This window comes from Nyctibius grandis, chromosome 9 (assembly GCF_013368605.1).
Source record: "Nyctibius grandis isolate bNycGra1 chromosome 9, bNycGra1.pri, whole genome shotgun sequence".
In the NCBI taxonomy this organism is placed as follows: domain Eukaryota; kingdom Metazoa; phylum Chordata; class Aves; order Nyctibiiformes; family Nyctibiidae; genus Nyctibius; species Nyctibius grandis.
This window is the reverse complement of record NC_090666.1, coordinates 2,882,624-2,901,977: the sequence shown is the minus strand read 5'-3', so window position 1 is coordinate 2,901,977 and position 19,354 is coordinate 2,882,624. Positions and strand designations below refer to the sequence as shown.

General features: G+C 39.8%; 2 protein-coding genes across 4 annotated transcripts in view; both read left to right on the top strand.

Moving 5' to 3' along the window:
• Positions 1-454, top strand: part of TFPI (tissue factor pathway inhibitor) — a 40,233-nt gene extending 39,779 nt beyond the window's left edge. The window contains exon 9 of the mRNA XM_068407878.1: positions 212-454. Coding sequence (XP_068263979.1) covers positions 212-324 — 113 coding nt within the window. The 3' untranslated portion in view covers positions 325-454. The remainder of the gene's footprint in view (positions 1-211) is intronic.
• A 6,737-nt stretch (positions 455-7,191) lies between these two features.
• The window catches only part of CALCRL (calcitonin receptor like receptor), a 64,821-nt gene continuing 52,658 nt past the window's right edge, over positions 7,192-19,354 (top strand). For all 3 annotated transcript variants that reach the window (XR_011048784.1, XR_011048783.1, XM_068408088.1), the window contains exon 1: positions 7,192-7,384. The gene's annotated coding sequence lies outside the window, so the exon portion shown is untranslated. The remainder of the gene's footprint in view (positions 7,385-19,354) is intronic.

The window sequence follows — 19,354 nt, the reverse complement described above, 5'->3', positions numbered from 1 at the left end:
GCTAGAGAGAGAAAGATGGACAGTAAAATACAGTGTACAAGAACAAACATAAGACAACTTGGCATTGGTCAGGCGTATGAAGACTTTAGGTAAGACAATGTTTTTTTTTCTTTTTTTAAGAATATTTCTTAAAAACAAGACTTGTCTCATTTCTGATAATCTTGGATGTGTTAGTCATACAGCATCTAATCCTTCTTCATTTTACTTTTAGGATTCAATAAAAAAAAAGGTGAAAGAAGATTAATAAAAATCAAGAAGAAAAGAAAGAAACAGTCAGTAAAGGCTGTGGGCGAGGAAATCATCCCTGAAAGAATACAACTTTGATTTTTATGGAAATGTGAAGTAAACTACTATTCATCTGTGAATGAAAGCCTTTAGTGGACACCATTTAAATATATTTACTGTACTGATTATTTTGATTACACGTTATCAAGCTGCTTATATTTTTATTATGTATCCCTCATTCATGTTAATAAACATTACTTTGATAGAGGCTCTTAAATTGTAGTTTGATTGTGTATAATTGTCAGAGCTGAAACAGGACAGAACAGCCTGTGTAGGTGTATAACTCATAATGATTAAGAAGTAGACAAGATTCAAGTTTGCTTTATTACCCCATTATTCTTTTTTTAAATCTATTTTTGTGCTAAAGAAAGCATAATGCTTGTCAAAGAGTAATCACTTGTCAAGAATGATTGTTGCAATCATAGATTAAAAGATAAGTCTATTGCTATAAAGAGGAAATAGATGCTGCATTTGTTTTAAGCAGATTTATTTTAGGTTACGCAAGCTAGATTTAACTCCATCGAAGTGCATATAATTACACTGTTGTAAAATATATGTGAGGTCAGAATTAACCCACCAAAAACCATAAAGAGTGTTAAAGATGTAAATGTGTGAAGCAATGTGACAGACATTTGCAAAGATTTAAAAATATATTTGCTGGGATCATTGATTTTTTATCCTTGTTACTGAATTAGACTCATGGCTAGCAAGTTCATAATTTCCAGAAATATATATTCATTTTTTACAAAACACAGAAAAAATTCCATTCATAGAAATAAATACAGATGCTTTAGAGTTAACACAATGCTTACTTTCTAGTTTAAGGGTTTTTTTGGTTGGGTTTTGGTGGTTTTTTTAAGACTGACATGAAACAGTGACACAGTTCCTGCACTTCTCCAAGGCACCTCTCTGATCTTGGGTAAATCTTTTATAATGAGATTATTTTTTAAATGAAAGAAAAAAAAAAAAGGTAGTTGGTTTCCTATTAAGGTTTTTAGAAGCAGCTTGCTGCCTATGAAGCAAAAGATAGCAAGATATTTTTGAAAGTCTTCCTTGTCTTCTTTGATGTTACAGGTATCACATTTTCTTTTTATGCTTAAAGCTACGGAGGATAGTTTGCTGTTTGTGAAAGGTGGTGTGGAAATGAGTAGTTGAAATAGATGTGGCAGGCTCAGGCACTACAGCAAGGGGCAAGGACAGCAATGATGGAATAATAAATAATACGTTGGAGTAAGCTGTCTTTGCCTGTGCACTATGAATTGCATGTGTGATTTCAGAAAACCTATGTTTTATATGCCTGATGAACTTGGGACTAACTCCGTAAATGAAAGCATTTGTGCATTCTAAATATCTGAACGAGGGAGTAAGTAAAAGTCACAGATTTTTATACAGGAATTCTATCCAAATCTCTTTTCTAGCGCATAAATCCTTTCATGACTCTTATAATCTAGGATCTGTTGAGTCTGATTTGAAAAATGCTCATGAAACTGAGATGTACACCAGAAAATATTTGTGTAGAGTCTTGTCATATAAAATGTGTGAGAATCACAGACTTATAATGCAATAACAATATAAATCAGAGAAGTGCAGTTCTGACAGGAAACCTCTAAACTCCATAGACTGCTGAAAACTAGTAACGTCATTTCTCTACACGGAATTAATTTGGTGTGTCGTTACCTGCCAGTTTCACTTCCAGTTTGATATCTTCCCGTTCTAGCTCATTTTTGATGACCTTACTCTTGTTTGTCCTCCATGCACTGGGAGTCGAGTCTGTAGATGTGAGTTGCACTGCACAGGAGCAGAGCAGCAGGGTGAATACTTGGACCAGCTGGAATTTGCCATTGCAGGCACGTGGAGAGCCCATGGTTTGAACTGTTCCCAGGCCTTTTGACTTGTAACACAGCAGCTGCCGTAGCACAGTAGTGTACGTGGCATCCGAAAGCAGGAGGTGCTCTAGGCACACTAGGTATGGGAGAGGCAGGACTTACCAGTGTGCTGACACCCCACCAATGCCACAGTTACCCGGCTTCTGCACTGACACTGGCTTGTGTGTGCCTGCAGATGAGTGCACAGGTGTCTGCACCATTTCTTGTGTAAATTTTATGATGAAGGCAGTAAGAATATCTAGTCTTCCATTCTTAGTCATCATAATTTCCCATGGGCTGCCAGTATTAAAACTTAGGTAATTGCTAAGTGTGACGTACCTAAGAGTGGAGACAGAGCTGAGGTATGTGCAGCTTGGCTTCTCCAGCAGCTCAGTGACTCAGTAAGGACGTTCTGAGTCTGTGGTTTCAGATTAAAGCAAGAAGAAAGGTGGCAAGTGCGGGGTAAGTAACACATTTGCAACAGCCACCTTACGTCACTGATGTCTGACAGATAGGCAGTACTACCCTATACACCGTGTTAAAACCCTTTTACAAAGAAGCGTGGTATTCCCTAGCATGATTCTGAGGTGTTTGATGATGATTTACATTAAACTAAAACATCTTTTAGAGCTGTCATGTAAAACAGAATGAACCTCGTTCTTTAGCAGCAGGAGTGCAACGTTCAGATAACTCCAGTGTTTATAAGGAATCTGTGTTGATGGCAATGTGTCTTTAAGGAGAGGTTTTTTTATAGGCTTCAAGCCCAAGTAAAGGTGATGGGGACAGAACTGTTCCTGAGGCAGTGTCCTCTGCCCAGCTGTGCCTGCAGCTCCAAACCTGGTGGTGTTTTCAGTTGTGATCGGACTCTGATCGGAGCCTTGCAGGGGTTGGGAGGAAGGGGAAGGGGTTTGCCCATGGTGCTTCTTAAAGCAGTCCCACCGAGAACACTAACAAGGATTTGTAAACTCTCTTAAGTTTTGTGAGATCATAAACTAGAATGATGGACTTTCTAAAACAGAATATTCTGAATGAGTCAATAGATAGAAAAGATAGATAGGAAGGAATAGATGCGTTTGTTTGTACACAGATTGCCTTGTGATCCCTGTGTCATTTCAGGCTCCTTCTTGGTCCAGCAACTTGTCCCTGGATGCCTGGATCCAACACCTACAAAATCCACCCTGGAAGTCTAGGAAAAAACGTCCTTTCTGTCCCTGCAGAAACCTGGCTGTGTAGCTGCTCCCTGTTCTTCTGAGCCTCCTGCTTGCTGAGCTCTCCTGGAAACTATCAGGGTCTCCTCACCGAGTGTGCCGGGTTGCTCCCCAGGACTGTGCAGTCTTCTCTTCTTCCAGACCTGCTGTAGCTCGGACAGGACTAACAGGTACTCCCCCATACTCTCCCAACTCCTACTTAACTTACACTAAAGCAGCTTCTTGTGCATTCATTTTGTAGTAACAGTGGTTAAACAAGTGACCCATTGATGGATCTGTTATGTCACTGTTGAGACAGAAAAAGATTTTATATAGTTAGAGCATCTCAACAGTATCTCTATTGCAGTTCACCAAGAAAATATTACAAAGTGATTGATCTTTTAGGCTCGTGACATAGTGCAATGAGAATGAAGACTGGAATACTGTAGACTCTATAAAAACTGATCTGATTATAATCAGAGATTTGATCAGAGAGTGCACATTCTTCTTGGTGTGCATTCTGGGTTTGGCCACCATACCAATTACCCAGCTGTCTTCTTTATGTATAGCTCTACAGTGCGTTGGATTAGTTTTTCCCATAAAAAGTCCAGACTGTAGTGTGATCTGATCTGATCTGATCTTCATCAGCTCCACAAGAAGTTTCTTTTGTGCCCTTCTCCTTCATTCACTTCTTTTCATTCCGGTGTCTTCAGTATCTGCAGTACAACCAAATGCAAGAATAAGAAAGATATATGCATTTCTCAAAGGTAATTAAAGGGTGAATATAGAAGGGGAGATAATTGAGCTACAACACAGGGAAAAGATAGGGGAATCAGATGGCAGAATGGTGAAGAGGTCAGAAAATGAAGCTATGCTAAGGTGTTAGAGTGACCGTGCGTTTCCAGTTAACTAGAGTCCATTCATCCAGTCCTTTCATTCCAGAATGTGCCCCGATTGCTTCGGAGGAGATACGTGGGGTGCTGGGAAACTTCTCCCACTTCGTATGACGGGAGCCAGCAAGCCAAGGCAATTTGACAGCGGTTTGATGAGTTTCCACGTATCATCTGACCTGCAATAACTCGGTATGTGCCCTTCGTCCGTACGGATGATGAAGCAAAATGTTTTTGAGAAATAATTTAAAGTCTTTTTATTCATTCTCTTTTCCTCACATTTTTACTGGTGTGCCCTCCTGTTTCTTCTTTTTACTTTCTGTCCCCTGCTTCTCTTTACTTTCCAGTTCATTTGAGCCACCGTTTCTCCCTGCATCTCCAATGCATATACTGTTTCAAAACTGATATATTTATTCACATTTTGAAAAAGTCTTCATCTTTCTATAGTCTACCTTTCAAGCATGTTAAAGTGAACATAAGGATTATGTGTCATAACTGGTTGCTTTCGGTGGTATCTTCTTGAGAAGAACCAGATTACAGTAAAGTGGAATATACGTGTATGGTTATTACGTGTTTACACATGAACTCTTAGTATTTTACTCATAGGCAATACGTTGCCAAAAGTGAGGAGTTCCCTTGGGTTTGTTTATCCCGTAATCTCTTTTGCCCCTGTATGCAATAAGTCCCTTTGTGTCAGGGGAGAGGCGTTTGTCACAGCTGCCACGCTAGAGAGAGGGACTCTCATAGCCGATCGTGAGTAGTCTCGTTATGTGCAAAGCTGTATTTATCCTTGAACTTCTCAGATCAGATCTAAGTTTGTGGTAGGTGGTACAATTAGATTTTTTTCTTTGTGTGGTTTTAAGCTTTCTTTGGTTAAAGTACAGTCAATTGTGCTCATTTAGATTCCTTTTCATCTGCTCCCACCCACGCAGTTGATAACCAGGGAAGCCTGTATTGGTGTAATTTACGTGCCTTGCAGCCAGAAGGGGTAGCTGAAGTACCGTGGGGGCCTTCTGCGTCTTTGAAGTGCAAATTACACCAGCTGAGATGTCTCAAATACCTGTAGAGTAGGAGAGGAACGTTCCAATGACAGCTAAATAAGTAGAGTATAAGACTTCTGAACTAAAATAAAAAGCCCCAAAACCCCACGCACTCCGTTGAATTTGACATGCCAAATCAAACGTGGCCTGTGTAATAAATCTCTCCAGCTAATTCAGATGCCTCTCTCGAACATGTGTGCTTGGCTGGAATACATGGATTATTTTCAAGGTTACAGTGTGTAATGTACCATGTTGTAGTCTATAGCCTAGACCTAATTGGTCTGAAATAATGCAGCCAGGCTCACTTCTGATGAAATTCCACTACCTGAGCTGACACGGTTTATTTCAGCGAAGTTAATTTCCATCACTGTTCAGAATCAGAGCTAATCCCTGGCTTATATCTATTTACATTGCCTAGGAGTTTAGAGTGCCAGCTCTTAGTTCTTCACTGATTATAAAACTCAAACATTCTCCTGTTGATGTAAGGTCCTAGAAGCACCAACACTCGCATATTAAAGTCATATGCCTGCTCTTTTAGTGACCCGACAGTGATTTCACAAGTCGTGTTATCCAGTGTCCGTATGGATTTAAAATATTTCTGCCCCTTCTTCCCTCTTCTGATTTTTCCTCACCCTGGCTTGGGGTTGCGTTTTTTTTTTGCTTAGTTTTGGGTTTCATGCTGTTTTCATTTTTAAGGAAAATATTTTCAATGGCGAGATGAATTCCCTCATCCAGTTCACAACATGTTCCACAAATGTTTCTGCTGGTAAAAAGAGCGGATGAGCAGCAGGTAGAGAGAAGCAAGCAGAATACTTGTTTCGTGAGCAAATGAACTGGTTATAATTTTGACGAGCACACATGAAACCACGACCTTTGGGAGGTCCTTGTGGCTGTACTGGTGTTACAGGTGTTCGTGGTATTTGAGGTTGATGCCCCATGAACTGCCCATGTGTTCAGTGAGGTATTGTCAGGTGCACACAGCAGCTGTCTGTTGATTTGGAGAGCACAGATCCTGCCCGTAGCACAGGTGTCAGTTGTACAAAGTACAAGTGATAAATGCTCTCAAAGAAACATCTTTAGGTCCTGATAGAAAATTCTTTGAAGCTCGTGGAAGGGCTGCTGTTAGTTTTTATTTGTCTTCAATCCTGGCAGTTTTCAAACCGGGCAGCTCATACTTGTGCTTTCAAATCACTGGCATTTAAAAAAAATGCAGCCCGGAGTTCTGTGCAGCAGTAGTAATGTTCCTGCTGCCCTTTTTCTACCCTTCATACCTCAGAGACTTATTTGCTTAAATATACAGTATTTTTCTTGGGTATAACACAAAGTGGCGCTTTAAATTATGCACTTACTTGAACGTGAACATTTGATTCTGAGCTTTCCTGCAGTTTTACAGTTGAGGAATGAAAGTATTTCTCTGTAGAGCTTTTCAGCACTTACAGCATGGGACATAAGGCAGCCCCTGCAGGTTCTGGCAGAGGTGGGTCAGGTCACTCACAGTACGGAGGAATGTGGCTGTTGTGTGTTATTTGTCTCTGAATAAAGGTCCAAACCGATTTATTTCTCTGGGTCTAGCTCGAGGAGGAGGAGGAGGAGGAGGAGGAGGAATCCCACTGGCTCGACAGGTGAAAAGCCAGGTCCCGCGCTCCGCTCCTCTCCAACAGAGTGAGTATTTCCCGGGGCGTTGCGGAGCGGTGGCTTCGCTCGGGGCGGAGGAGCTGCAGCCGCGCTGGGGCACGGTGCGAGCGGCGCGGCCGGGAGCAGCCGGCGGGGCTCCCGTCCCACACCGCAGCGAGCCCGGCTGCCCCGGGACACGCCGCTGAGGCAGCGCGGAGCCGGGCCGGCTGCGGGCGGGGCCGGTGATGTAACAGGAAGCTCGGGTGTCTCGGCGCTGCCGCCGCCGCTCCGCGCTCACAGCGCGCACGCTGCGCCGCGGCGCTTCCCCGGGCACCGCTCCCCGCAGCCGGCCGGGCACGGGATTGTACCCAGCGGCGGGGCCGGGCTCTCGTGGGTCTCTTACGCGGCCGCGGAGGGAGGGGACGAAACACCGCCTTTCGCTCTCGCTGGAACGGGAAATCAAACTGATCCATCTGAAGCCGTGCTCGTAAAAACCCAGTGCGGTGAGTACGGATCAAAACAGTTTCATTGTTTTACCCCAGAACAGTATTTCTCTGCCATCTGAGTGCGTTACCGTTACGCGTGTGTGCGTGCTTTTACCTCAGCGTGTGATATGTAATCTGCAGGGAGAAAGGGGCATGAGGAAAAGCTTCGCTTATTTTTAGTGAGCAAAGTGTTGAGCTGATTTTATAACTGGCGGTGTTATAATATATCCTTGAGGAAGTAATCAACGATAAATAGGTAGGAAGGGAGACAAAAATACCCTAATCAGCACTTAAAAGATTCTGTCTAAAACCTCTGATATTAGCTAACCAAATTTCTGTCTTTGCATCTGGAGAGAATTAGAGGCTCGTTGGTTTGAAAAGGGTCCTTGAGGCTAATTCAATACGACTGGAGCTCTTTGAAGAGAGGCTGAATTAGGTGATAAAGTGGTGTGGATTTTCTTACTTAATATTCCTTTAATCTTATTGACGTTATTTGACCGGAAAGAGGTCATACTTGAGTAATTTCATAATTAGGTTTTGTATTGTAATTACACAACTAAAAAGATAAAGCTTCTGTTTTGTTTGGAGCTTCTGCTTGCTTGAGAAAAAGTTAGCTGGAGTTTGAAGCTTGCACGCATGCCGGGCTGTTACTGTTTGAGATTTTTCCCACAAACGCTGAACTGATTTATTGAAAGGTGGTTGTCCACTGTTTCGTTTCCTTGAGAAACTTAGTGGGAAGTTGTGATTCTGTGCCTTCCAGTATCAGCTGAGGGACAGTTAAGAGTCTTGCCACTTCTTCAGCTTTCCAGAACAGATGGGATATCCTCTGTTTTTACAAACACGGTTGCTACTGAGATTGCTGCATCTGGTCACTTGCTTGTGTGTGTAAGCAATGGGTCCGTAGAATCAGGAAAAGAAATCTTTTTTATCAAGGATAGCTAAGAAACAGTATAGGCTGTAAATCACACTTGGGGTTGATCTGCAGTGATTCATTTAGTCATCCATACATTTTATAGGGGCTGGGATTGAAATAATAGCAAAAATAGCTGAGGTTTTTTGCCTTCTACCTTAATAAACTTATGCTGGATACCTTGGGGCCGGATTTTGCTGCTCTTACAATTGTGCCAATGCAGAGTCCTTCCAGTCGTGTTGTGCATACCGGGGATCTTGTCATTCATTTGCAGGAACAATGTATATAACGCTTTAAACTCATTCGGAGCAGTGAAGTGCTAAAAGCCTGATTGTTGTGCTCTGAATCTGAGGTCCTTTCAGTGGAGTGAAAGGAGACACACTAGACCTGGATAAATATGAATAAGACCAGATCTGAGTCCATGTGTTTTCTTTCGAAGTACATGTGCTGCAATACTGTCTGAAATTCCCAATTAAAAATAATGATCTTTATTTTCACAGTATTTACTTTTGTAGTCTGCTTAAACTCTCATTGACTTCACTGCATGTAAGAGCAATGCCAAAGTCTTTATCCGAGTTTGAAAATCTTCAGCACAAAAGGCACTTGGGGATACGAAATCAAACAAGATGACACTTGAGATAAAAAGTGGTGATATTGTTTTTAATGATCAGTGCAGTAGGAATAACTGTCTTCAAAAGTATTTCAGCTAAATAATTTAGATTCTTATTTTATACTATTCTCAAGTAACTGGTTTAGGTTGTGGTGGGACTGCCCACATAGGAAGTGTCAGGCATGTATGTGTTTGCAGGTTTGATGCCAGAATCTACGTTATTTGCAGATCTAGCAAAGACAGTGGCAGGATAGCAATGTAGAACAGTGTGGCTGTGCTTTTTAGTGGACAGAACTAAGTACCTGAACACATAACATGCATTGCAAGTTCAAGAATTGCATGATGTATGTCCTGTCACCTTCAAATGTTACCGTACTCTGAATTCCTGATCAGCTGGAGTCTTGCTCTGCATTAAGAAATGTAGGGTTTGTCCCTTTGAACAGGCTTTTCCTGATACAACACAACTGTTGAAATCCTGGCCTGCTAAGAGCCAGGGGGAATTTTTCCACTGGCTGTCAAAGGACAAGATATTCCTAAATGTGGGTATTTTTCTGTTGAAGGAATTATACATACATCACCCTTCCAGTCACTTGCGTTCTGCAGTCTGGTGGCAGCTGTTCTTTGATAACTTCTAGAAGTTTTGAATGCTCAGGTTGAAGAACACAAATCTGCATGTCCCGTTCTTGGTGACTAATGTCTTACCTGGCTAAGTAAGGGGGCCAGCTCCGGGAATGCTGTATTGCTGTGTGGGCTGTCTGGGTATTGCAGTCCAGATTTACACGAGGATACAACTGAGAACACAACTGAGGGAAGAAAGGACACCAATACATTTCCTTTGCCATCAGTATAATTACTACCTTAGTTCTGTATTCTGTGCATTCAAGTTAGTCAGCTGCTTCCAACAGCATTCCTTGCACGTGCAAGAGCCAGGTAGGATTGGGCCCCCAAGAGTCCACGAAATCATACAGATAATAGATTCAAACCAGGCCGTGGTCGTTTGGAAACTATTGCTATCAATATGTTTTTAATAATAACGTGTACATAGTGATGCTATAAAACTTTATATCTAGTCACTTCTATAGTGAATACTGAAGATAACGTAAGCTATTTATGAAAGCAGCTGAAGGAATTTCTCCAACGAGAAGTCCAAGTCTACAGTTAGGAGAACAAACTAGAGTTTATCTTTACGAAGTTGTTCCCATCTGTTCCCAATGTGTTTACAGTGTTCTTGATCTGCTGGCAAAATTCCTTCTGTGCTTCTGATCAGCTGTCATTCCTATAGAGTGTATACACGATATTGGCATTACCTCAGTGTTACTGTCACCTCTGGTCTAACAGCATGTGTAGCCATGACATTGAGTTTCATGTGCAGCAGTTTCCTCCGTTAAGCTTTACACTTATTGAAAACAGTCTCTTAGTTGCTCGTGTAACTGTTCTGTTACTGGGAAACAATTTAAGTCTTTGGTGTAGTAAATTGTCAGAGCTCTGGAATTAACAATATCCTCGATACCACTGTGTCAGGGAAGGAGTGAATACTTCTGTTACCAAAACAGATGTGAGTTGACAAACAAACAACTTTTAAGCAGTAAAATAAATCTGGAAGTGTGTTTGTATATCTGTTTATGTGTATTAGACATTTAATAATATGTAATATATTATTTCCATGTACAATATACGTGGGTCTATATCATGCTGACTTTTATTATTCCTAATGTATCAACTGGAGAGAGAACATGTACGTTTTCAAAGTAAATTAGTCCTAAACCTCATCCTTTGTTTAGAAAACCATGAGTCATGAATGTTAATTTTTTAAATTGAATACATTTAAATGTTGTTTCCTTTTAACATTTAAAAGAAAAAGGAGAAAGCTTTCCATGGGTGTTCACAACCCATTTTTTTTCTTTTTTTGGCAATTCTGATGTTTTCACTGTAATACGCTTGCACAAAGAGCAGCAGAAATGAGCCTGTTACTTACCTGTTGTCTTAATGGAGAGTTCCACAGGCAGCGCAGTACAGTATAAGATCTTCTCATTAAATTGTTTCCATTACAGCATTTGTTTTTAGCAATACTTTATGTCGTGTTTTAGAATCTGGGCAAAACTGGAAGGCTAAACTTCTGCGTTTTCAAAGTTTTGTTTTCACAGCTCTCTCTCATGCATATCTGCCTTCGTCTCCCAAGCTTGTTTATACTGTTTACATTTTCCCAGCAAAGTCATTCTTTTTCTGCCCTAGTTCTGTGCAAACACTTTCAATCATTGCTGGAGTATATGCTGTCCAAAGGAACAGAACTGATTTATTTAGAGTTGCTTTTCCTTGGAAAGAGGCATTTGAAATGCACTTAACTGAATGTAATGCATTAAAACGAGACTTGCCCTGAGAGCAGCAGTGTACTCACTTCAAGGAAAGAAAACAGATTCTCAACTGGTGTAAATGTGCATGTGTCTCTGAAGCTGTTGCCTTTTAATATAGCATAGATGGCACCCAAGACTCTTCTGACAGTTTTGGCCACTGTAGCTGACCATTAAGATACTAATTGAGTTTTAGAAGCTAAAACAATGTTGTATTTCTGGATGTATGCCTGGATCATGCAGACCTTATTTAAAAAACATCCCAAACAAAATTAGTGGCAGAGTTTTGTTTAATGAAGCCCATACCAGTCTGACTTCCCAAGAACAAGGAGCGAAACACAGTGATCAGTGATTTTTTTTTTTTTATTATTATTAAGTTCAAAGCAGCTACCTCATATACTGTGGTACACTGTCAGCTGTGTTTAGGCTGAATATCTTTTTAGTTCCTAAAAACGGTGTCATCTTTTCCACATATCCTTTGATAATTCTGAGCTTGAAAGCTGCACAACCTTGATGCTTGTATGGGCATGAAGTATCACTCTTTGTGTTACCATTTAGATTTTCCACTCACTTTTTTTCTCCCTTATTGCAGTGGTAAAATCTTGGAAATTAATTTTAATAAATTGTGTATTATTTTGATACTGGCAATGCTGGTAGAGCTTCATTAAAGTAAAGCAAAAGATGTACTGAGAACGTATTTGTTATACCAAAACTCATTTGTTTTAGGCTTTAAAAATGTTTTTCATATTAATATTATCATAAATTAATATAGTCTGTCTCTCAATGTTGTGCTCTACAATCCTTCCTAGATAGAAATTTAAAAACATATATTTCAGAAATGAGTAAGAGCTCTAGACATCATACTTCTTTCCTCTGTGGTTGCATCTATGTATTTATTTACTACCCTAAATGGAGAAAAACATATGATACTGTGCAACCTTTTACTACTAAAAGGGCACATTTTTGCAATGATTATCCTGAAATGTTCTGTATAATGGGGCTGTCTGCCCTTTTGTTTCTGTTGGTGCAATCCAGCAGGTGTCACTCTGGGGATTAAATAAGTTTGGGAGATGAGGTGTAGAATTTAAAAGTATTTATTCTAATACATTTTTCCAGGATAATTTTTTGACCATGCACGCCTTTTTTATTTTTAAGTTTCTTTTTTTAATTACATGATTTAATGGATGTTAAATCTTTCTGTGTATCCCTTTGAACGTGAAAAATGATACAGTAGTTAGTAGTGGACTATACAGTGAGAAGTTTTACTCACGGTGGTCAATTTTAAAACATAAAGAGCTGGGAATCAGTTGAATATTGCCTTTTTGATATTAAAAAATGCTTTGGTCATCTTCTCTGGGAACCAAAATTATTTGTTTTGTCAATGGAAATTCTAGTAGCACAAGTAATGTGTTTTCAGTTATGAATCCAAGGAGGTGCTCTGCAGTAGGCTGCTGCAAGTGAACATATTTATTGAAACTCTCTACATACTGTTTTCTGTTTGACTGAGCTAAAATGGACACGATAGGTGGCTAATTATCCAAAGTCTCACAGTAAAAATATTTGGAGAAGAGAAACTTTTTCACGTTGCACTGAGTTGCTAGCACGAGAAAGTACAAGCTGTGTATTTTGGGAAAAACAGAAAAAAGTCTTGTTTATTGTGCAGAGTGGTTCTTTAGGGAATGGTATAACAATGTGTTTGTTGCATTCTGGTGGATTTTACGAAAGTGTATAACTCTGTATTCTGTGGATTCCATATTGTGTGGAATAGGAGCATAATTGTTCAAAACTTGTGGTTTTCTAGGGGGGGTTCTTGTTCATTTCCCCGTACTGCGTTAATGCCACCTTGTACTGAAACAAATACCTCAGCAGGCAGCTTTGGGAGGCAATCCACAAATACAAGTCCTTTTCCTATAGAAAGAAGTTGTTTTTTATGTAAAGTAATATATGTTTTTTATGTATGCATATATTTTTACGTATGCATAGAAGTGTATATATATATTTTTTTACATGTGTATAGATATATTTTACATATATATTAAAAAAACCCTCGTTGTAGAACTTGTAACCTCAGGCCACTTTAAACAATCCAGTTTCCTTTCTCTCACTTCTTTCTCCTGTTTAAGCCCCCATCCTGTTCCGTTTTTTATTCTATTCAACTTCCTTTCCGGTGATGACTCTGAATGAGTCACTTTGCCAGGCATTAAGAATGTGGCTTGACAATATTTCCCAAAGCTTTATCCTACACTAGCTGATGCAGATGAAATTAACCTCTGCCTTATCCTTCCTCGCGAAGAGAAAGGTCTGTCTTCACGCATCTAGTTTCTTGGAAGGGGGAGGTGGGAGTGAGAATCCTTTCCATGAATGATGGTATATTGAAATTCATAGTCATCTTCCTTGAAGAGGAACAACAGATGTGCGTACCGTAACAGAGTATCAGGATTGGTAGCCTTTCTAAAGTTGATTTAGTGTTTAGTTGGGAAAAAGTTAGTTTAAACGAGTTCAGGAAAGCCAAAATTAAGGCTTTTTCCTGAGTGCTATTCAATATTCCCTGCATGGCCACCATTCTGCATTCTTTGTTTTTTATTAAATGTGCTGTTTATTGCATCATAATACGTTGAAGGCCACCAGGATTGTGCTTTTTTTCTATGTAGCTAGCAGGAACTGGAGAAAGCACATGCTTAACACCAAGTGGGCACTTAAACACTAAACGAAATTTTAGCCTTTCTTGTGGTTATGTGCACGCCAGTGTAGTGGGGGGGGGGTTATTACTTTTTTCCTTTGTTTTTTTTTTTTTTTTTTTTTTCTCTCTGTTTTGGAAGCAGTGGGTAAAGAGGAATTTTAAAGAAAATGTTTCTAATCTGTTAATCATGTATGTGCATCAGGAAATAAAAGCCTTTCTGCTGAAAACAAACAGGAAAAATCATAGTCCTAGAGAAAAATAACTTTGGAAACCACTACGCAAATGGGAGCAAGAACTCCCATCGAGTTACACTCTGCTATTGTAGTGTTCTCCTTGCCCCACAGAGCTGGGGAATCTCATACTCCATCAGTTTTCACTACGGGAGATCTGAAAGGTTCTATCCCTTCTATCATTTTGTGCGTGTTATGTCATAAGTGTAATTGACATTGACACAAGTTACATACCAGTGAGCAAAGCAGAAATAGAAAATTCGTTCATTTTTATTTGCTATCACAATATAGGTGTTATATAAAACAAGAGTAATGGTTGTAATTCGAAGATGGAACCGTTCTGTCTGGAGTACAGTAATTGGGTATTCATTTCTATTAATTTAAAATGTTTACTTTCTCGTACTGGAAATGCTTAATTTCTGACTAAAGGAGGTAATTTGAGCAGTCTTCAAATCTTAACAATGTCATTCTTAGATTGATTACGGAAGTCACAGCAAGAGCCTTATGTCCCCCCACCCTGCATGCTGGATGCCCTCTCTCAGCTTTTTCAGGTAAACTAGGTAGAAAAACATCATTCAGGTGTTTTTAACCTTTTAGCATGAACCACTGGGTTAGCTGCTGGGCCTAGGTCTTTTTTCTTTTTTTTTTTTCCTCCCCTAATTATTTCAGAAGAGATTGTACGAGTAGAGTTTCTTCTCTAGTGAAGATCCCTCTTCTAAAACTATGCATGCAACCCCAGGGTAGAATTCAGCCAGTGTAGTTTAACTGGACACCTTTTATTTAGAGCTACAGAGATAAAATACTCTGCTGACATGCTAAGCTTTTCCTAGAGTCACATTACAGCCCAGTGAAGGACATGGCAGTAATTCAGGGTTTGTTGAAAGGATGGCAAAATACTTGTGCTGTCTCTGCGGGGGCACTGGGACACCAGAGCATGTCAGTGTGTACTGCCATCCATAGGATTAGGGGTATACAGTTAGAGTATACAAAAGAGCCCAGATTCAAAGCAGACTTGAGGGACCCACTGCAATAAGCTTTCTCAGTCGGATTAGGCCAGGGGAGAAAAGATACTGTTGAGACAGATTTTGTCCGATGAAGACAGACTGGCATGATAGACAGTTATCTGTGATCACTCAGCTTCCTCAGGGAATGCACATTTGCCAAAGCGGTGTTCAAAAATAGCGTTATACCATGCAGGAACGTGAGACTTCTTAAGCCAGAGGTTTGCTTTGTTTTATTTTATTTTTACAACTTCTTTAGCTCCTCTGCTTCCTAGATTTCCAAGCTTTTGTATTTTTAAACATTTACAGCTTTTAAACAGGACAGTTGTCCAACTTCTTCCTTGAGCGCTAAGTAACAGTAAAATGATGAAGTCTGGTAGCAAGGAAGATAAAATGCTGGAAGGAATGACAAATGCACAAAGAAAAAAAATCTGAACCTCAAAATGTAGTTCCCATAGGAAAGTAAACTGTGAACAAATCAGTAAATGGAATTGTTGCCTTTAGCATGACCTTCTAATTGCAGAGACAAAGCTGAGTCGGGTATCCTGTGGTCAGCCAAAGCCAGTTCTTTACATACGTAGCCACTTGGATAAACTGAAAGATTCCTTTAGGTGGTGAGAAATCTGTATTTGGAGTTACGTGTATGACATGAATTCACAGTAGGGTTGCTAAATAAATTGTCTATTCAGTATTTTAATTTGGCAACAAAAGCACATGCTGGGTTTCGGTGCATGATCTACTTAAGATGCCAGTAACTGCGGTGGTAAGTTAGCTCATCGTTTCTCATCCAGAGTGAAGGTGAAACATCCACTTGTCACACGTGGAAGATGCTTATTATCACATTTCTTCTTCATCTGTGCAAAAGGAAGGATTCTTACTGTTTCTATCTACCGCGCTAACTTTCAATGTGCTGACTATAAGACTCCATGATCTCTCAGATTTTAAACCTATGATTTTCCTTTTTCATTCCCATTCTTCTTGTCATTTGTTGCCCTTCATAGGTAAAATGATTCTCCTGTCTTCTCAGTGTTTACAAATCCTTCAGGTATTACCTTATTCAAATATATTCAAATATTACCTTATAGGTAAATATTTTTATTTGTCTTATTCAAGTTACGCAAAGATGTGGGGCTGTTTTGCAAGGCTCCACATCCAGTTAACAGCCCGCTCAGAACCTCTCAGTGTGCCAGGCTCTTTGTCTCACCCCTGTTCTGTGCCATGATGTGTGCACGTGCAGTCCCACATTACGTTGGTTCCTTTGCTGCCATGCATCCGCTATTAAGAAAAATTGCTGAATGAGAGTATTAGAGAGGAACAATGGGCTATTACAGGATGTTCAAGATAGGGTCATTACAGTATATTTTCTTGTGCAATCTTGTTATGAACAAGCTTCATATTTACCAGCTTGTTTCACTTGTCAGCACCCTATTATTAGTGTTGTAAGGCTACGAGCTGCCCCTTTTCTAACACAAAGTTCAATTTGATGAAATACAAATTTTATCTCATGGCTGTGTGGAAAGCTGCTTTTCAATATTTATAATAAATGTATATATTTTGTAAGTACTCAGTATTTATTTATCATCATTGGTAATGAGAAAAAGAGCCAGGAAATTTTTCACTATCAAAATGTAACTTAGCTCTAGTGTGCTTAGCAAAATGAAATCACCAAAGGTTATGATGTGCTGTTGAACTTGAAAGTCTAGATAGATCATTAAAAAATAAAATCTTTGCTTTTGAAGTTTGGAAAGAAAACAGCTTATTTGCAGTGCTGCTTTTTGACTTACAGGAAATTTTTTCCCTAATTTCCAACACTTGGAATCCAAAGGGTCAATTTGATGTAAAAAGTGAAGATAAGAAATAGCCCTTAGTGGGCCTTTCAAACAACTGTGGACTGTTTCTGTGATGTGTGATTAAATTAACGATTCTCTAGCTGAAGGACACCCACTGATGTGAAGGGCACAGTTGCAAACATTTAAGGTTTCCAGCTAATGTGAAATAAGGAGTTCAAGCAAGAGGATTCAGTCAAATTTGGGAAGAAGTGAATTTGGGACTGGGATCCAGGGATTAGTAGAATAGACTAGAAACCAGTCCACAGGGATTTGGGATGCTGATGAAAACTGCATATGTTTTCAGCGTTGTATGAACATGTCTCAATCTTTAATCAAGACACATCATTTTCTTAGATGTGAAAACGCTCTTGTTTGTGCTCTTGGAATAAACACAGCCTAATTTGGAATACTGGGCTATATTTGTGTCATAGAGTCTAACGAATGGAAAACTAAGGGTACTGTAGGTCAGCACTGAGGTTAGCAGAACTGCGAGGGGGAAGTCTGCAGCGTGTCTCAGTGCTGCCTTCTTTTGCATGCAAGGACGAGGGGGGTGGGGGAACCAGCCACTACAGGAATGTACATGTGAATCTGGTTCTTGCAGAATAAGAAACATATTAACTGACAGGAGTGTCAGTGGATGAGATTTGAATTAATGCTAGTCATCAAAAGCTTTTCCAAACTGTACGGCTTTTGTCCGGTTTGACAAATGGCTCACTGGAAGTGTTAGACACCAACTGTTTTTCTTCAGCTCTCTGACTCCAGTTGGCTTCTGAGTCTTCAGTCCTACAACATCCTTGAAGCATACTTACACAGTCCCACATGCTTAGTGAAACTATATGGGTGATACGCAGAGCACAAAACAAGCCCAAGGGTTTGCAAAACAGCAACAATTTAAAGAGAGTTACAAAGGGGGGAAAAAAAGCTAGTGACTGGCAAAAAAATGTTGAAGTATGTGTTGGAGAAAATGTGTTTTGTCCACTGGGTCCACAGTAGTAATCCTTTTGAAAGGTGAAACGTAGAGGGTGCTCAGTAATTATTTACCACACTTAATGTTATTTGTATCCATTTAACAAAGAATATGAATATATTGCCTGGTATAGGAAGGGGAGTGTGCACTGCTTAATGTAAAAATAAAGAAACTAATTAATGCCAATCAACAATATTTCTGTCACATTAACTACAGCACAACAGTTAAAGTGTTCCTCCTAAAACACCGCCTGATCTTATGTGCATGTATGTAAGCAGTTTTTTGAACTGAAAAAGCTCCAAGAAATACATGTGCATTTCCAGAATCCATTTGTAACCTTATAAAGTAAACACTTAAATGCTTAGAGCACTGAGCATGTCAAAAGGATTACGTGTGATGATTTTTTAAATCAGCTGGGGTTTCTTAGAGGGTGACCATTTGAAAGAGCACTAGGTTTCTTGGGTGTATGTCATGCCAGGAAAGGGACCACAAATGTGGTTAAAAATTATTTCTGTTGGGTTTCCAATGGGGTAACCTGCAACTGATTGCTGAAAAGCTTTCTCTTGACTCTCTCAAGAGAGAGATTGTAAGCATACTGTAGTAGAAAATAAATCAGTTCCAGTCCCATAGAGGGGGTTGAACTCAGTTTGTCAGAGACAGACAGTTGTTTCCTGACATTGGGCACTTGGTTAACAGCTTCCAGTGTTTGAAGATGTCATGGGTCGGATGGATTCTGTGTGTTTGTGGCCCTTTGGGCTTAACAGGAAGGTCACCAAGTTATCGAGCAACTGCTGTCTGTTTGAAGAGATTCAACTGCTTTTCCTGCCCCACTGCTGGAGAACCTCAGCTTTCAAAGAGAAAACAGTCCTGCTCCTGTGAATTTGCCAGTATCTAGACCTTGTTTGCTAGCTAAAAACAGCAAAAAAAAGATTGAAGTGTAATTCTTTTCATTGTCATTTCCTTTGTGTTCCATCTGATCCTATTGACTCTCTTTTCATCTAGCATAATCCCTCTGGAGCAACCAAATATATCTTTGCTCCATTTATTTTTCTGTGCTTTGAGAGTCTTGCACTGCTGCCTTTCCAAAGCTGTGTATGCCCCCAAACCTTTAGGAGAAGGATTCCCACTTCTCTGCAGCCCTCTGAAAGAACTTACTGTGTTTTCCACACATAACCTGAGAGTATATGTTGTAATAAAACAAAGCATAGAATAATCCTTGCTCAGCAAACCTATATGGATAATGCAAAGGGTGGTTGAGCCAGAAACCTTCTTCCCCCAGTTAGACCTTTTGACTTACTTTATCCTCATTGCATGAGAGCATGGTTATCAGAACTCCTGTTTCTAAGTTACATCTCTTTCAAAGTGGTGCAAGATACACATGTGGAAATTATAGTTATGTGAGCATTTGCAGGA